Below are 20,678 nucleotides of genomic sequence, written 5' to 3' on the forward strand. Positions count from 1 at the left end.
CCATATTCTGTATATCCATGTACTATGGTTGACATTCTTTGTTTGATAACGACGAGAGAACCCTCGACGAAACGTTTCCTGAAATAAAATGGTAGGTTTAACATCCTACTGTTCTGCTCCGACTGGGCTAACGAAGACAGGCATACGCGATATAGTGTGCTAAGAGGGAAATTTTGCCCAGGCAGCGGCACTATGGCCTACTCATATCGAATTCCAACTGCCATGGGATCTTTTATGTGCATGCCAATGTATACACGGGATCTCGTTTTTTTCAACCCATCCGAACGACTAGACAGTCGTAAGAAATGATCTTTTACGTAACTTGTATTCCATATAATTGTGCCATGTGTTATTCTCATCCAGTTACTGAATGAGTACCAGCTGTCCCGACCTCTGTTACGTACACGCTAATATTTACTTAAGATTTTTGTCTCATCCGAATGACTAGACAATATCTTCCTTGTCAGCCTCACCAGCGCTCTACCTCGCTGGAATGGGATAGGATTACAGTGGAGATATTCTTTCTAGTGGACTTTCGGGGGTTTAAAGCTCGCACGTGTAAAATATCGTAGACTACACTGTGTTTGGATAGTGGATAATATGTTCTTAAATGCGTGGAGTTGTTAAACGTGTGGTCTGAGTTCCTAAATGTGTGGGGAGTTATAATCTGTTATTAATCGTGTCTTGTTCATTATGTGGATTATTACCGAATAGTCAGGTCAAAATACAGTTTAGCCCCCCAAATTGTAACAAAAGGTTTCTCAACTGATTCTGGTAGGGTTTAGTGTACTTTATAACATACTAAAAGTTTACCAAACTAGGACCCCCGGGAAAGTGTTGGGGGTTTTTTCAAGATGGCGTCAAAGATGGTCACCGAAACGTCTTAATGATCATAATTATGTAACTATCAACTCAAATTTGATGATCTTGGGGTCTATTCCTAGGGTTTTTTTTTTGGGGGGGGGGGGGGGGGCAAAGAACTCATTAAAAATGATGTTGGCCTATTATGCCAAAAATGGCCGCCAACACCTCGAAATGACCGTAGGTCTGTAATTATTTACCCAAATTTGATGATCTTGATGCCTATCCCCAGGTTTTTTGGGGCAAGGAACATATTAAGACAACTTCGGATGTCATAGATTTTTGGACTAAAATTCATTTTTGAGATTCCATTTCATAATATGGTAGTTTGCAACGTCTCGGAGAAATAATTTATGTAATGTAGAGGAATAAAATACAAAGTGAACAGCGTCAATCGGGGTGGGAGGGGTGTGGTAGGCTGAAGGAGACACAACCTCTATAGTTCGTTACTAGTTTCCAACAGACTTAATTTAAAAGGGTTTCTCTCGACCTTGTGAAAAAGATCAAAGTAAAATATATAATTATTAACCCAAGGCTTGAAAAGTGCCGACTTGATTTCAAGTGACCCATCAACTTTTACATTCCTTTCTCTTTGACTTCTCTCTCGGATGCTTCAAACTGGATCCCTTAATAATTTTTACTTACCTTTCTATACCCCCGCATTTTCATGATTGTATGAAAACAGTGCATGATGCACGTTCTGTACTTGATAATGAAAGGTAAATTTCACCTAATGGTTATTTTCATAAAATAAAAGTCTTGTTTTATCCACACACTGTATAATACAGCTTGTGACACCGGTCTCTTTTCCCCAGATAAGACTGAGCGGTTTAAGTTGTTTGAAAACTTATCACATATATTGAGTTAGTTGCTCAGCCCTAAGGTAGTGGATTTTAAGGGCTTTTCACACAAAATTAAGCAGTTTTATTCTCCAAAATATAATCGAGATGGTCCTTTAAATCATATGAATAACAAATACTGTTTATTTTTTTTAATTTATTTTCCAAAACTGCCATATAATTTATTCCATTCTGTATATAAATCTAAATCTCTAGCAGAAACACTTGCTCGAACTTGATTTAAAGATTCCAGGAAATCTTCTACCTTTATGGCTCGCACCTGTAATATTTAAAAAAAATATATATTTTTATTCTGTAAATACAAATATAGATTTCTGGATACCAAAACAAGACCTCATTGGTTCATCTGAATGACAATTCCTTCTTTTCTACACCCATTGGGCTAATGAAGGGGCTAATGAAGACAGGCATATTCCAACCATGCAGTGTGGGACGAGGGTTGAGCTAATAAAGACATGCAGTGTGTGACCAGGGAACATTTGGCCCAGACAGCAGCATTTCTGCCAACTCATCAAATTTCAATGGCCACAGGTTCTTTTACAATGTGTACAAGGGACCTCTGTGTTTCATACCATCCAAACGACTAGTCAGTGTACCTTGCCAGAACCTCCTTTCTGCACCACTAACAAGGAGAAATCATGCTAAACAAAATTATGAAGAACTGTCAAACATTACAGAGATCGATGCCTTTATTTAAGAGCTAAATGTTATACAATCTATTATTTCGACATGACAAGCCTATAATCAACTCTCTAGATCATCGGATGGCAGAGATTTAAATGGATTAGAACACACGCAATATTTAAAGATTTAATGACAAGAAGGATAATCAAAACTTTGTCTCCTTTGTCCAGTACCGCTGCTACAATAATAAACAATCTGTGCTACATCTTCAACTACCCATAACATCACTAAGAATAAAGTCATTTACATGGAATTTTCAATATATTCATTTTTTATTATCTATTTTTGAACTATTATAATAAGAACGACCAGTCTTTATCTAAATCTTACATAGTGTATCTTTAAACTATTTTAACAAGAACAACCAACCCTTTATCTAAATCTTACATAATGTATCTTTAAACTATTTTAACAAGAACAACCAACCCTTTATCTAAATCTTACATAATGTATCTTTAAACTATTTTAACAAGAACAACCAACCCTTTATCTAAATCTTACATAATGTATCTTTAAGAAGACACAATATAAACAGTAGATAATCCCCAAGTTCAGATTCAACCGTATTAAAAAGAAGACCTTCAAAAGATTGTGGCCCTGGTTTTTACGATGATAATTCTACCTCGCCCATCTTTGACGTGTAGAAAGTTTAACCTGAGTATTCAAGTAATTTATTACTATTTATATAATTCTTACCTCATCCGATGTTATGGTTTCTATCTGTTCAAATGGAATACTTCTAATAGGACCTAAAGCAGCTTCACGACACAGATTTGCCATGTCAGATCCAGAATAACCTAAAACATTCATCATATTACATAATATACCCAGAATATATCGAGATAAATGGGGTTTAATGTCCACTTTCCACCCTAGGATATTCCACTATGAGATCCCTCCCAATCCCCCACTCCACCTATAACACCCCTCCCAATCCCCCACACTCACTCCACCTATAACACCCCTCCCAATCCCCCACACTACTCCACCTATAACACCCCTCCCAATCACCTACCCTCACTCCACTTATAACACCCCTCCCAATCCCCCACACTCACTCCACCTATAACACCCCTCCCAATCCCCTACACTCACTCCACCTATAACACCCCTCCCAATCCCCCACACTACTCCACCTATAACACCCCTCCCAATCACCTACCCTCACTCCACTTATAACACCCCTCCCAATCACCTACCCTCACTCCACTTATAACACCCCTCCCAATCCCCCACCCTCACTCCACGACTAGAGGGAGATAAAAGTGTGTTATAAACACACTTGAGAAAAGCCGAGGACATTGACAGTGTCAACAAGTGGTTGCCATGCAAGATACACTCACATTTTGCAAGAGGTTGACAGAGAACAAGCTAAAAAAGCGATTTTGCATACAACCAGGGCCCATTATCCAGGATGTTACGGTCCAACATATTGAAAGGAACCGAAATCTTTGGGTTATAAACCTATATATCAAGTTTCATCAAAATCGGATAAAAATTGTGACATCTGAAGTGTCCACAAACAAATTACAGATGGACAGAGGTGACAACAATATATGTCAACATGAAAATGTAGGCATATAAAAAATCTATACGCCCTGGCCAGAGTCCCCCCCCCTCCATAGTTCTTGAAGCCTGAGGCTGCAGCCCGTCTGGTCTATTGGTAAATAGCACAATGATCTTGACAGTGAATGAAATGAAAGATATTTTTATATCTCCATAACTAAAATTTAAAACTTGGAACATGAAATGAAATGGGGGTTTAACGTCCTACTCTGGTTGGGCTAATGAAGACGGGCATGCACCATACAGTGTGCTATGAGGGAAATTTTGCCTGGGCAGCTGCATTATGGCCTACTCTTATATCGAATTCCAACTGCCAAGGGATCTTTACATTGCATGCCAAAGCATACATGGGACCTCGGTTTTTCATTCCATTCGAACGACTAGACAGCTGTAATTGTAAGGCCCTCCGTCCTGCACTACTGACAAGGGAGAATCACGTTGGAATATCACGGTGAATTTTCTCGGCCAATGCTGGGACCGAACACCCGACCCCCAGGCTAGCGAACCAGCACTTTACCCACTGAAAAACTTGAAACATACCATCTGACTTGTGACATATTATATCTAGATGTTCATCTGTTAGTTCATGTTTTTGTTGAGATAATAAGTTTGTAATAATTTGTCGTCTAGCTATATGTTCTGGTAGTGGTATATATAATCTCTTTACTAATCTTCTTCTAGCCGCTTCATCTATTTCCTGAGGTCTAAAACAGAGAGAGAGAGACAATGAACAATCTACGCTATATCTTCAGTCATAATTTCACTCAGATTAAAGTAATTTGACTGAAACGTTCAATATATTCATTTTACTTTATCTATTTTGAACCATCATAGCAAGAACGATAGGCTCTTTATCTAACTCTTACATATATTGCATCTTTAACTCATTGCATCAAACCTATTACTGTTAGTATATATTTTTAAAATATAGATGTGACGTCAATCTTTGATGTTGGCATACCTTTTGAAATAATGGTAAGAGCAATGCGCCAAGCATACATTATTTATACTAGTTAAAATTTTGGACCCGTGTGACATATTTCATTGAAATGCATGTGCGAGTGTCTGTATTCTAAGTTGTTTAATAGCCTCGAGCTCAAGACATTGAGTAATATATTGAAACAACAACTCGTGACTAACATCACTCGTGTTGTTTCAATATATCACTTAATGTCTGACTCTTAACCATTAAACCACACGTTATTACCTGTTTGTTACACCTATTGTAAGTATTTCTATACTTATTACCTGTTTGTTGCCCCTATTATCAGAATTTTATCATCAGAATCAGTAGCAGCTCCATCCTGCAAAATTTAAAAAATAGAATCCTATTCCATTAGTTTACAGCACTTCAAAACTCAAGACATTTCATAAATAGATTTTTTAACCTCAAAAAATTAAAAAAATTGAATCCTATTCCATAAATAGATTTTAAAACCTCAAAATAGACATTGCATTAGTTTTGATAGATAAAAATAACGCATGTTAATCCTAAACAGTAGACAAAAATATAAAATGAGACGGGTTTCAAAGTTCCTTTCAGAATAATTTCCATCTGGTGCAATTCAGTATTTTGTTCAACAACTTGGCATACTTTCAATGCAAGTCATGTGGTGTCACCTAGGACAAAACAGAACTTGAAAAATATCGTCCGTCCCTATTAAGCTGCAATATCAAAGTACATCTCTAATTCACATGTGTTGGATTATCATTCATTTGTGTCAGAAGTGGTGAGAAATATTCCTGTTGACAAACAAAGGAGAATTACGGTGAGAATTAGGTGAAAAATAGAAGGTAAGGACTCCAAAACAACCATAAAACAGAGGTTGGGGTAGAGCAGCATTTTCATATTGCACCTTAATAAGGACCAACAGAAACAATCAGAGAGGACTTTGTTCGTGACAGACTGCTCTGAAAGGAACTATCATGGCCTATGTCAGAGTTCAAGTCCGTGATAGTCTAGACGAGTGGGTAATGCCTAACCGCTGGACCTCAGTCAAAATATGAAGTATATTGATGAGAGAGAGAGAGAGAGAGAGAGAGAGAGAGAGAGAGAGGAGAGAAGAGAGAGAGAAGATGAGAGAGGGGAGAGAGAGAGAGAGAGAGAGAGAGAGAGGAGAGAGAGAGAGAGAGGGGAGAGAGAGAGAGAGAGGAGAGAGAGAGAGAGAGAGAGGAGAGAGAGGAGAGAGAGAGAGAGAGAGAGAGAGAGAGAAGATGAGAGAGGGGAGAGAGAGAGAGAGAGAGAGAGAGAGAGAGAGAGAGAGAGAGAGAGGGGGGAGAGAGAGAGAGAGAGAGAGGAGAGAGAGAGAGAGAGAGAAGATGAGAGAGAGAGAGAGAGGAGAGAGAGAGAGAGAAGATGAGAGAGGGGAGAGAGAGAGAGAGAAGATGAGAGAGGGGAGAGAGAGAGAGAGAGAGAGAGAGGGGAGAGAGAAGAGAGAGAGAGCATTTAATATCCACTTGATGCAAACTAGGTCATTTTGGGACTAACATATGGTTCAATTTTATTTCAATAATTTGCTTGCATGTAGGAGTCTTTAGCAGCAGGAGGAAACCGGGGAGCCAGAGAAAACCTCAGGAGGTTGGACAGGCGTCCCTACTCCTTGTCACATACAACCTGGGAATCGCAACCATGCCAGTTGACTCAATGACAGACCTTATGATACAACGCACTAACCATTCGGCCATTCACCCCCCCCCCCCCCAATATTATTAAGGAAGTTGGAATCTTTTCCGCAGGTTGATAACAAAGACGATAATTAATTTTTTATTTCTGGTAGTATTAAGAAAGTGGGGATATTTTCGGCAGGTTGATAACAGAGATGATAATTAAGGATAATATCTGTAAATATATTAATGCTATATATAACAATAGGTGATGAAATACCTGTGAATATATATTAACTGATAATACAGGTATATTTCACCAGGTATTGTTTAAGGTACAGCAGGTATTGTTTAAGGTACAGTAGGGAGTTAATCACCTATCCTAATAACTGTTATAAACAATCTCATTATCTTGTAACACTATTACACTAATGATGAACTACATATGATAAAATAACCAGTGGGAAGTGATACCAGGTGTTTATTAAAGAGTAAGCATGATCTGTGTCTTGCATGACACTTATTATCACTTGTGAACAACACATGATAAAATAACCAGTGATACCAGGTGTTTATTAAAGAGTGAGCATGCTCTGTCTATTGCATGACACCTGCTAAATGATTTATCTAATAATATCTATGTTGAAATACATTTATTTTAATCATCTTACCAACTGAACAAGAAATTCTGTTTTAATTCTACGAGAGGCTTCGTGTTCGTTATCGGATCGTTGTGAGAGAAGAGAATCGATTTCATCAATAAATACAACAGCTGGTTGATTACATCGAGCTACGGCAAATAACGCTCTTACCATCTTCTCTCCTTCCCCTACCTACAAATATTTATTTCAACAACCATAACATGAAATGGGGTTTAACGTCCTACTTTTCTACACCGACTGGGCTAATAAAAGGACTGGGTTTATGAAATGAAATGAAATGAAATGGGGTTTAACGTCCTACTGTTCTGCTCCTAACCTGGGCTAATGAAGACGGGCATACGTCATACAGTGTGCTATGAGGGAAATTTTGCCCGGGCAGCGGCGCTACGGCCTACTCTTATATCGAATTCCAACTGCCAAGGGATCTTTTACGTGCACGCCAATGTGTACACGGGTCCTTGGTTTTTCGTCCCATCCGAACAACTAAACAGACTGGGTTTATGCCATACTGTGTGCCATGAGGACATTTTGCTCCTATAACTACTATCACTATTTACATTTAATAATCAATTTTTAATGTTAAAGATAGATGCCAGGCAACGAAACATATGCCCACAGCAGCTAAATCGTCCAAGTAATCGACAAGGGTTTTTGCCTATTTATTCTTTTGTAGGTAATTGGGGCATTTACAAGATAATTTCATACAGATCAGATTATAATTTTTGTCGTTTGTGGGTTCACAAGGTTCTCGCTAATATATTTGATCAAAACAAAAACTCGGCCACCTACCCATTTTGATGTTAATGAAGAAGCACTAATACAAAAGAAAGTTGATTTTGATTGACTTGCTATACATTTTCCTGAAAACATAATGAATAGTTATAAGAAATTATATTAATCTTTGATAGTTCCCGCAGGTTACGCAAGGTAAAAATTCAGGACTATCAAGGACCTCAAATTGGTATTTTAACCTGTTAAGTGCGTAATTGTTAACTACCCCCTATTGTGTAATTAATTTGACGAAAAACGTCATTTTTGGACCTTTTTATTCCTGAATACAAATGATAGTAGTCTGAAACCATATTAAAACTAACGGCAAATAGAGTTGTCTCCCTTCAATTAGATTTCCTCAACCAGGCGTTATATAACGTCCTACACATGCTACGATCGTATGTTCGAAGAATAGGTTGGGGAAAATACCTTCAGTGGCAGTTGTCCAGGACGTTATATAACGTCCTACGCAGTTAACGGGTTAAGAAATTTTAAGATTGTCATACTTTCCCAGAATATTTTGATGTACAAATTGTTACGGCAACCTTATGTTCTGAAACACTACTGTTAATTTACAAGTTCAAGGAACTGCTGCAGAAATGGGATTGTATGCATACCGCCATCACTCAAAAATGTCATAAAGGTAATAACGTGTCGGTCGTCGGTAGCCATCATATCGGGACCAAACATTTTCTAATTGAATATATTATATTCACCTATTAAAGTTTTTCTAATTGAATGAAATATATTCACCTATTAAAGTTTTTCTAATTGAATGAAATATATTCACCTATTAAAGTTTTTCCTGTTCCTGGTGGTCCAAACAATAAAAGTCCTTTTGGTGGTCCTCTTAAACCAGTAAATATATCCCTATAAATAGTCAATAATAATTCAAAGTTGAGTAAATTCTTAGTCTGAGAATGCTTTATGAACTAGGGCCAAGATTATGTAATCAGAGAGAGAGAGAAATGGGGTTTAACGTCCACTCGACACAAACTAGGTCATTTTGGGGCTAACATTTGGTTCAATTTTATTTCAATAATTTGATTGCGCGTAGGGGTCTTTAGCAGTGGGAGGAAACCTGGAGAAAACCCACGAGGTTGGACAGGCGACCCTACTCCTTGTCATGTACAAACAGGGAATAGAAACCATGTCAGTTGACTCAATGACAGACAGACGAGATACAGCGTGCATATGCTAACCATTTGACCATCCAACCCCCCTCGATTATGTAATCAATACATTGATAATTCTAGATCTAATCAAGTTGAGGATCCAGTCAATCTAACTAAAACACAGATCCTATTTCATTTCGTTTTTATAGTTCAAAATTTCGTTTTACTTGTCTTTACTACACTTGGATCTGGAAGAGTTGTTATCACTGATGTGTTCTGAATGGTGTGAGGGATTTGCCAATGAAACGGTCTGTAACGGTGAGCTTTAGGCGTTTTCTGCACGGAATTGTGGGTAATCCACTAGTAACCTCAATGCTGCTTGGTTAATCAAATGTCTGACGTCACAGGGTCAAAAGCCGCTCATATGACCTATGACGCAACCTATTACTACAACTGGTCAGATCTTTATGTAGTGTAGGCCATCGAAAGTATATATATAAAAAAAAACAAAACGAAATATAGATCTGTATTTTAATCCGATTGGGATCCAGTGTTTTAACCATACAATATCTACTTACGGTCTTAACATTGGCCATACAACGATTTCTTTGATGGTTTTCTTAGCAAACTCTAACCCAGCAACGTCATCCCAATGTAATTTAGGTCCATGATCCATTATCTGTGGAAAATCAAAATATCTTAATATTACTATTTTAATTATAACTCACTGCAGCAATCTGTTTACAGGATGATAATAAGTCCCTTTATATTGTGCTATAATACTTCTCCAATGTTTTCAGTCTGGATTAAAGGAGTCTAATGACGGAGAGGATCTAAGTTTTTCAGGTGGCAGGAACAACATGAAATGAGTGAACTCCAAAGGAGCTGAGTTTATAGGTTTCAGTATAAAGAGTTACAGTAATAGAATAAGGTTCAGTGTAAAGCGCTACAGTAATAGAACAAGGTTTCAGTATAAAGGGCTACAGTAATAGAATAGGGTTTCAGTATTAAGGGCCACAGTAATAGAATAGGGTTTCAGCATTAAGGGTTACAGTAATAGAATAGGGTTTCAGTATAAGGGCTACAGTAATAGAATAGGGTTTCAGCATAAAGGGTTACAGTAATAGAATAAGGTTCAGTATAAAGGGTTTCAGTATAAAGGGCTACAGTAATAGAATAGGGTTTCAGCATAAAGGGTTACAGTAATAGAATAAGGTTCAGTATAAAGGGTTTCAGTATAAAGGGCTACAGTAATAGAATAGGGTTCAATATAAAGGGTTACAGTAATAGAAAAAGGTTCAGTATAAAGGATTTCAGTAATAGAATAAGGCTCAGTATAAAGGGTTTCAATATAAAGGGCTACAATAGTAGAATAAGGTTTAGTATAAAGGACTACAGTAATAGAATAAGGTTCAGCATAAAGGGCTACAGTAATAGAATAAGGTTCAGTATAAAGGGGCTACAGTAATAGAATAAGGTTCAGTATAAGGGGCTACAGTAATAGAATAACGTTCAGTATAAAGGGGCTACAGTAGTAGAATAAGGTTCAGTATAAAGGATTACAGTAATAGAATACCTCATTATTGATTAATTCAATCATTTTGGGATCAATTCCTTTAAGTCTTTCATCGATTGGTTCCTCACCAGTTTTATCTGGAGGTTTATCAGGTCTCATCATACACCTTTAAAAACAAATATCATCTAATTGTAATTAACAGGTAACACACCTGGGATTAATAACAACTACAGTTTATTACAAAACAAGTGATAATGGTAATAAATATTTTATGCTACTGGAGAAAATGGCACTAACATGTTTTTAGTTAAGGGAGAGAGAGAGAAATAGGGTTTAACATCCACTCAACACAAAACAGGTAATTTCGGGACTAACATATCATTCAATCCCATTTCAACATTTCAGGGAGAGGGGTTTTACATAGGCTAAGCTTGTTCCCGAATCCCATTCAAATATCTTGACTAAATATATTGTTTAAAGATACAATATGGGAGATTAGATAAAGAGCTGACTGTTCTCACTTGGATAAGTTAATTAATGTCTAATTAATAATTTAGATAACATTTCAGGCCTAAATAAATACATGCAATAGACAGATTTAGCTCTTTCATGATCTATGTTTAAGTTGTCTCATTAAATAAAGTTATTATTATGAATACATGATTTTATACTTACCCATCTTCTTCTTTATTAATAACAGGTGGAATAAATTTACTACTGGGTCCACGTCTACAAAATATATCATTATTATAAGTCAAGGAGAGAGAAAGGGGGTTTAAAGTCCACCTGACACAAACTAGGTCATTTCGCCAATTCGGGACTAACACTTGGTTCAATTTTATTTCAATAATTCGCTTGCGCGTAGGGGTCTTTAGTTGTGGAAGGAAATTGCTGAGGACCTGGAGAAAGCTCACGAGGTTGGACAGGCGACCCTACTCCTTGTCACGTACAACCGGGGAATCGAAACCACGCCACTTGACTCAATGACAGACCTTATAGTACAACGCACACGCACTAACCATTCGGCCATCCAACCCCACCCCCAACAACAACTAGTTAGAATGGCCAACTACAAAGATAATTTAAAATCTCTACTTAAAACACACTTCACTTATTTGGCTGTGGTGAAAACCCAATCTGGTTAAAACACACATCCTATTTCATTTTGTTTTTTATTGTTCAAAATTTCGTTTTACTTGTCTTTACTACACTAGGATCTGGAAGAGTTGTTATATAACAGGCGTTCTAGTTGATGTGAACGATTAGCCAATGAAACAGTCTCTTACGGAGAGTGTTTGGAGTGAGGTGCACAGAACTGTGGGAAAACCACTAGAAACATCAACGCTGATTGATTAATCAATGTTTGATATCATAGGGTCAAAAGTTGCTTGTATGACACCTGACGCAACCTTCCACTACAACCGTTCAGATCTTCATGCAGTGGAGTCCATAATAAGCATAAAAAAATGAAACGAAATATAGAACTGTATTTTAATCAGATTGAATAATAACGCAGCTGCTTAGCACGATTGAGTTTGACCTTCTACAGAGAATAGGCACTATACAAATTCATCATTATTATTATTATTACTGTCAGACAAAATAAATATAATCAACCTTGTTCCAAGAGATTTTTTGGCTCCACCATACAAAGCTGTGGACACTTGACCTTGTATATAACCTTGACCTCTGTTTTGACCTCCATATTTTTTCTGTTGTTCAATCGCCTGAAATGGAACAATTCAAAATAATTATCAAAAAGCTGTAAAATATTCCACGATTAGCCAGGCTACCAGTTGTAGTCTATGACAAAGTCAAAATATATTCCAGAATCTTTTATATTTAACGTCCTACTGTTCTGCTCCAACTGGGCTAATGAAGACCGGCATACGACATACAGTGTGCTATGAGGGAAATTTTGCCCGGATTACAGCGCTATGGCCTACTTTTATTTTGCATTCCAACTGCTAATGGTTCGTTTACGTATACGCCAATGTGTACACGGGACCTTGGTTCTATACATTGTCCTTTGCCAGGTCTTCTGTCCTCCACCAAGCTGAACCACGTCTCATATCTAATAATAAAGTATAATGTACCATTTGTTCTTTCGCTGTTTTAAATGGACCTGAAGTTGGCTTCTCTTCCATTTCTTCATCCTCATCCTCTTCATCCTGTTCCCTTCGTCTCTTTCTCCACTGAAAATAAACATGGAAAATCTTTTATCTCGATTCACATTTTATAAACAGGACATTTCACAATCCAAGAGTATCATAAAACCTTTAGCATTCGGTACATGTAAATATTCATTACCCAGTTCCTTATGAAAAGCTTCATAAATATCTTAAATAATGCAAGGAATTATGTCAACATATCCTTTCCATACGTAAAACATGATCCTGAATGTCAATATTACCTGCCACAGGTAAATTTCAACGTTAGTAATTTTCCACCGTTTTCCTTCATTAGTAGTAACTTCCACCAATAAACAATCTGTGATATAATTTTAATCCATCTTCTCATATTCTAGTCTATATTTCTATGAGCAGGAGGACTCAAATAACGTCACAGCTTTTTTATTGGTGGTTCAGTAAACAAGGTATAGATTTTTTTAACTGTCCGTTTTCTTCTGATACTCATCTATCATGCAGAGTTATGTCCCCCTGTAGTTCACGTGAAAAGGAGGAAAGATGGCTTACGCCATTGAAACATGTGTCCCACCGAAATATCTTTCGCCTCCAGCAAACCACAAATCATGGATATGGGAACATTTGGATTAAAAACACCAGATGGAAAAAACAGACAATTTAAATATCATGTATTTTTTTTATTTTTCTAAGTTAATTTGGAAAGAAAAAATACTGCAATATGTATCGTATCATGATGTCCATACCGTAATATGTATCTTATTGTGAGGTCTATACCGTGATACGTATCGTATAATGAGGTTAATGTATCGTAGCCCTATTGTAATAAACCAAAATGAAATGAAAATGAAATGAAATGGGGTTTAACGTCCTACTGTTTTGCTCCGAATGGGCTAATGAAGACGGGCATACGCCATACAGTGTGCTATGACGGAAATTTTGCCAGGACAGCGGCACTACGGCCTACTCTTATGTCGAATTCCAACTGCCAAGGGATCTTTTACGTGCACGCCAATGTGTACACGGGACCTCGGTTTTTCGTCCCATCCGAACGACTAGACAGCTTTCCTTGTCAGCCCCTCCGTTCTGCATCACTGACAAGGGAGAACCATGTCGGAAAATCTGGATGAACTTTCTCGGCCAATGCAGGGATCGAACACACGACCTCCAGGCTAGCGTGCCAGCATCTCACCCACGTGATCCCCTGTAGTAAACCAAATTGAATTTTAATATAAACGAATAATAGTAAATTATTTCAAATTTACATCATTTTTTTTCTGAAATGTTCTTTTACTTCCATAATTATTTCCATAATTGGTGCTGGATCCTCTTCCTGAAATATAATAATGATGGTTGATTAGAATTTACACAGAATCCTGGGACTAACATCTACAAAAGGTTGCGGAAAGCTGAAAATCAAAAGACTTCGTCATCTTATGACAATGCTTCACACCAAATTTGAAAAAAACTCAATTGTAGATTCTACTGCGTTTACAAGCCAAATGGGGGGTTGGATGGCCGAATGGTTAGCATGTGCGTGTTGTATCATAAGGTTGGTCATTGGGTCCTCCAGTTTCCTCCCACAGCTAAAGACCCCTACACGCAAGCGAATTATTGAAATAAAATAGAACCATATGTTAGTCGCGAAATGACCTAGTTTGTGTCGAGTGGACGTTAAACCCCATCTCTCTCTCTCTCACAGTCCTGGGTCTGTAGTTTGCAAGTGAATTATTGAAATAAAATAGAACCATATGTTAGCCCCGAAATGACCTAGTTTGTGCCGAGTAGACATTAAACTCCATCTTTCTCATTACGGTAAGTCACTCACCGTTACTAAATAGAGATTTTTTCTGCGAATATTGAGTTCTGCTATACAACGTTTCAGACGGTCCACTACTTTCTCCCGTATCACTTAGATTAGCTTTGTTTTGATAGATTGAGACTCTAGGTGGTCCATGTCCATAATCTGTGTTATTCTGAATCGGTGTAAAATAATTCTGTTTCTTTTCACTATTATTATTATTAGTAACAACGTTTTGTCCGTTATTTTGAGGTCCACTTCGAAATAAATTTTTTGCACACTGACTATCTGGGACAGGTGCCGTTTGATCAGACAAAGATGGCTTTATAAATGTCGATAAATTCTGTCCTGTTGGTTGAGTTTCTGCGTGTTTCATAAAATATGCTGGTAGTTGTTTTGGATTTTCTGGTTTAGAACTCTGGTTTTCGACTACTAATTTCTTTCTTCTTGGTCGAAATAGTGGAGCAGAATTTTCCTTGGTGGCAACAAAAAGATCTGCTTTTGACTGTAATATAAATTCAAAATCTACATAAAATCAATCCAAATAGATGGAATAAATTCTGTAAAACTTATCTTCTCTGAACTGTCTGTAACTCATATAAAACAGTTTTACAAATATAAATCAAATGCCTCAAAACAATTCATAAAACAGAATTTTCATTGACTTTAAAGGTGCAAAATCTCTAACATTTGGGACCTAGAAATTGACACTGAAACACATTATGGTACACGACTATTGGATATCAGAAGCCCATCTTTTCCCGGTAAGATAACAACATTGTGTTTTTCAATGTCGCAGACTTTGGGTGATATTGAGTTAGAGACTTATATACAAAGGGACATAATTCTGTAAAAAAAATGAAAGAATTCAATGAAACGCGAACTTGATCTGTACGTCTGCTAAATATAGGAGTGTCCGATAGAGCACTAAAAATATCTCAGAACTTAAGATCGTTGCATTGAACATTTGATGGAATCTTTCACATCCTGTATCAGCTACTTTAAAATATATAACAGTAACAGCTCTCTTAATGTTCATTGTCTACGAGATCACCTGTGGTGGAAGTGGACGTTCATTGTCTACGAGATCACCTGTGGTGGAAGTGGACGTTCATTGTCTACGAGATCACCTGTGGTGGAAGTGGACGTACATTGTCTACGAGATCACCTGTGGTGGAAGTGGATGTACATTGTCTACGAGATCACCTGTGGTGGAAGTGGACGTTTATTGTCTACGAGATCACCTGTGGTGGAAGTGGACGTACATTGTCTACGAGATCACCTGTGGTGGAAGTGGATGTACATTGTCTACGAGATCACCTGTGGTGGAAGTGGACGTTCATTGTCTACGAGATCACCCGTGGTAGAAGTGGATGTACATTGTCTACGAGATCACCCGTGGTGGAAGTGGACGTACATTGTCTACGAGATCACCCGTGGTGGAAGTGGATGTACATTGTCTACGAGATCACCCGTGGTGGAAGTGGACGTACATTGTCTACGAGATCACCTGTGGTGGAAGTGGACATTCATTGTCTACGAGATCACCCGTGGTGGAAGTGGACGTACATTGTCTACGAGATCACCCGTGGTGGAAGTGGATGTACATTGTCTACGAGATCACCCGTAGTGGACGTGGACGTACATTGTCTACAAGATCACCCGTGGTGGAAGTGGATGTACATTGTCTACGAGATCACCCATGGTGGAAGTGGATGTACATTGTCTACGAGATCACCCATGGTGGAAGTGGATGTACATTGTCTACAAGATCACCCATGGTAGAAGTGGACATAAAACTCCAGGAACGAACAACGAACTGAGTGTTCAATCTGGACTTTTCAGTAGCCCTTTGTTATTAGGGTATTCCCATTCCGTCCTCATGGAATCACTTAAACCAATGTCAAACACAAAAACAAGATTCTGGCATAAAATACGTTTAGTTTATAATATTAAAAACGGTAGAATTTTACCTGACAATTTAACATATAGTCTGTAAAAAATGACATCTGTTTTATTTTCTCTAAACTTAGATTGGTAGTCCAACTCTGACTTTCTGAAACAGACATGTTCAAAAATATTACACGAAAAACATCCATGGGGTAAGCACTGGGCAAAAATGTCAGGGTATCACTAACTGGCAACCTGTCTGCTAGCTTGACTTAGGGAGCGGTTGTTATTTCTCGATCGAATGGTTAGGCGGTTTTGTGAAAATCAACGTATAACAGACTCTGCAATTAAACGGCAGAAAAAGAAGTTAGCAGAAAATAATTCAAGAATTTACTTAGACCTAAATATGTATGGTAATTGGACAGTAAGTAATGACAAATACAGTCTGAAAGATAGGTTGCCAGACAATGAAACATACGCCCACAGCAGCTAAGTCATCCGGGGAGTCAACAAGGGTTGTCGCATATTTTTTTCTTTTGTCAGAACTTAAAATGCTTACAACTAGTAACAAGCCAATTTTCTTTGAATTCTGCTCTATTCTAACATTTAGCATACAAAACATCTAATATCAATTTCCATAATCATCGAAATCGTTGAAAATTGATAAGCTTCTTCGTCTCATGACCTTTAACATTGTATAAATATAATGTCAATCGGATATTAATTTTAGCCTCAAGAACATCCACAAGAATTTTTAGGGTGAACAAGGGCCATAACTCTGGAAGTAGTTATTGGAAATCATTGAAAATCCATAGGATTCTTCATTTCATGACCTTAAACACTGTGTATAAATTTAAAGTCAATTGGATAAAAACTTTAACGTCTAAAGCGTCCACAAGCAATTGTGGACGTCGGCCCGACAACAATATACGACCATATTTCAATGTGGTGGCAGTCATTATCGGAAATCGTTGAAAATCAATAGGATTCTTCATTTCATGACCTTAAACACTGTGTATAAATTTAAAGTCAATCGGACATTAAATTTAACATTAACATTAGCTGGACCGAAGACAATATACGACCACATGTCGTAAAAGTTAGGTGACAAACATGGCTTCTAAAAATAGATTTTTTTTATAGATTGGGGTGTTTCCTCGCAAAAAAAACGTTTTAGGGGGATTTGAAGCAAATTTTGGATAAATAAATTAGTTTCAATATGTTTTAGTCCAAATATATCATCAAATCACACAGTTTGTACGGGGGAAGGTCTAAGAATTTATAAACAGACTCAAGGGGTTAAAGGCTATCGGGAATTGGGATTTTAGACAACTGATCATCCTTATCAGACTGATGAAATCCCTGGTTGTGAATCTAGTCACATGATCACATGACATCAGAGCTCCCTGGAGCCATACAGTTTATTACTATTTATTGTAGAACACAGAAATTTACCATTCTTTTTCCCCGAACACAGATTCAAAGCACCAGCTGCAAAGTTATTTAAACCTAAAATAAAATTCATTAAAATATAAATATGAGCTACAAAATAAAAGCATTTTATACTTTTATATAATATGAAAACTAAACACAGGGTCGGATTAAGTTGTATGGGGTCCCTGGTTGAAAAGACACTGGGGCCCTTCTATTAACAGTGAAAAGGGGACAAATTCTGGTCATTGTCCATCACACTCACACAAATACAATTTGTAGGCCCATGTCAGTATGGTAGGTAGATAGATCTATTTGGTACAAATATATACAACATAATAAATGACATTTAAATTTTCTATAGAACTAATTTGAAATTGGATTCCCCCCGCCTCCTGAATGGAGAGGCAATTTTCTGATGGACTGAAGATTAAAGTTACAATTTCATATTTTCTAAGAAAGTCAAAACGTAATTATTTCTATGTCTTTTGCTCAATAGGTTGTCAATTCACTATTATACGATCATAGGTGTCATTCTCACACTTAAAACTCATTTACACCGGAAATAACACAATTACCTCCCTTGTTTTCTATTCTCCACCATGGAGTAGTTATCTTCAAACGTTTGAATTTGAAGATGAAAATGATATTTTTGCCAATTTCTCAACTGGCAATAGTGAATTATAGGATTAACAGGATTATTCTTTCACAAGGTAGGACTGTTTATAGATATCATCTATTTTAAGCTTTCTTTTAATAAATTTTAAAAATATAACATAAAAATATGAAATTGCAACTTTAACATGGAGTACTTCTGATGAAACTGGTTTAATTTGAATTATTTTTACCAGTGTTGTCGTCAAAACAGTCAACAATCTCTTCATACATTTTCTGGTAATCTTTAATAAAACTACGACATGTTTCCTCACAGACACTGAAAAAATAAAGTTGAATCATTAAACATACATTATGCAAGAGCTAAATCTGCCTATTGCAGGTCTTTCTTTAGGCCTGAAATGTTATCTAAATTATTAATTAGACACTAATTAACTTATCCAGGCCATAATCAACTCTCGATGTCGTCGCTAGCCTGCAATAATTACTGGATTAGAACCTGGTCTGCTGCTTCTGATTAAATCAGAAACTGGATAATTGAGACTACAGGCTACGAAATTTCACGCGAACGATACCAATCGGTTACTTGCAGTCGTGCCAGCTCAAAAACACACAACCAATTTCCTGGTTACGCAAATTGAAATGGCCACTCGACACAAACCAGGTCATTTCAATAATTCGCTTGTGCGTAGGGGACTTTAGCAGTGGGAGGAATCCGGAGGACCCAGAGAAAACCCATGAGACTGGACAACGACCCTACTCCTTCTCACATACAACCAGGGGATCGAAACCATGCCAGTTGACTCGATGACAGACCATATGATACAATGTGCACGTGCTAACCATTCAGCCATCCAACCTCCCGTGACTACAGATAAATCTACTGTTAGATCAGTATATGGTGGTATAATTTGTAGACTTACATTTTTTCATACTGAGCACTATTTAGATGTACAATGATATTTCTGATCACATCAGCTTTCTGAGATGGAGTTCCATTCTCTAACTTGCTGTCAAACGTCAGAGATTGTAGTCGTGACAGAAATCCGGCTCCATTTTCTTTCCCAGTTTCCATATTACTGTTATAAATCTGGTTTAAAAGTTTAAAAAAAATCAACTAAAAGCCGAAATTATAAGAGTTTTGAATTTCGTTTTGATAAAAAATAATGTATGAATGGCATATTTTGTCAGTGAAAAGAGTAGGCCGTAGTGCCGCTGTCCGGGCAAAATTTCCCTCATAGCACACTGTATGGCGTATGCCCGTCTTCATTAGCCCAGGTTAGGTGCAGAACAGTAGGACGTTAAACTCCATTTCATTTCATTTCCATTAATATAATAAAAGGTTGACAAGTGAGACTGTTTCATAACTAGACTGGCTGAATTCCAACTGCCAAGGGATCTTTTACGTGCATTCCAATGTATACACAGGACCTCGGTTTTCCGTCTCATCTGAAGGACTAGACAGCTGTCCTTGTCAGGCCCTCCGTCCTGCATCACTGACAAGGGGGAACCACGCCGGAAAATCTGGATGAACTTTCTCGGCCAATGCAGGGATCGAACACCCGACCTCCAGGCTAGCGAGCCAGCGTCTTACCCACTTAGCCACGTGATCCCCTAGACTGGCTACTGCCTTTGACCAAAATTGCCCCAACTAAACAGCAATCTCAAAAACAATGTAGACCTATTGGCACTATCTGTGCTACCAAACTATTACGAATGAATGAAATCATGGACCTTATAATACAAGGTCCATGAGGAAATGTGGTTTAGTATCCTGCTTTGCTAAACTGTTCTGCTGGGCCACCATCGAATTCCAAATGTCAAATTAATGTTCTTTTTCGTGCAAGCAATGTCCATACAGACATGACCTAACTTATATTAAAAGTTATTTTTTAAAGTTTACATTGATTTATATTCATTTCACACCACCATCTTAAGAATTCCTGTAGAGATGTTGCAGGAGAGATGTTGGGGGTGGGGGGGGGCGTGAATCTGGACACAAAATTTCAAACTAATCTAAGTCTAATTATACGGGCAACGTCTTATTCCTCCCTCCCCCAAGTCAGTTGTGATGTGTGTCTAACCCAACCCTGGACCAATCAAGATTCTAGACCTTATTCTTATTGCTGAGAATGTAATTGTGAGCCCATTACACAGA

At 37.5% G+C, this 20,678-nt stretch overlaps 1 protein-coding gene across 1 annotated transcript; it reads right to left on the reverse strand.

The window, feature by feature from the left end:
- Positions 1-1,842: 1,842 nt before the first annotated feature.
- LOC126810068 (fidgetin-like protein 1) lies at positions 1,843-8,733 on the reverse strand. The gene is made up of 7 exons (XM_056098975.1): positions 8,725-8,733; positions 8,023-8,097; positions 7,247-7,404; positions 5,220-5,275; positions 4,512-4,675; positions 3,102-3,202; positions 1,843-1,980 (listed from the first exon to the last, which is right to left on the reverse strand). Exons 3-7 carry the CDS (start codon positions 7,388-7,390, stop codon positions 1,858-1,860), a joined length of 588 nt encoding a protein of 195 aa, XP_055954950.1. The 5' UTR covers positions 7,391-7,404; positions 8,023-8,097; positions 8,725-8,733; the 3' UTR covers positions 1,843-1,857.
- Positions 8,734-20,678: the final 11,945 nt, after the last annotated feature.

The sequence above is a fragment of the Patella vulgata genome, chromosome 2, assembly GCF_932274485.2.
Source record: "Patella vulgata chromosome 2, xgPatVulg1.2, whole genome shotgun sequence".
Lineage (NCBI taxonomy): Eukaryota > Metazoa > Mollusca > Gastropoda > Patellidae > Patella > Patella vulgata.

What these genes read in the sequence shown, in the direction of transcription:
- LOC126810068 (XM_056098975.1), bottom strand. Translation starts at nt 7,390, where the DNA reads ATGGTAAGAGCGTTATTTGCCGTAGCTCGATGTAATCAACCAGCTGTT. An exon ending in CAGAATTTCTTGTTCAGTTG is followed by an intron (nt 5,276 to 7,246) that starts GTAAGATGATTA and finishes TAAATTTTGCAG; the next exon opens with GATGGAGCTGCTACTGATTC. An exon ending in AAACCATAACATCGGATGAG is followed by an intron (nt 1,981 to 3,101) that starts GTAAGAATTATA and finishes TAAATATTACAG; the next exon opens with GTGCGAGCCATAAAGGTAGA.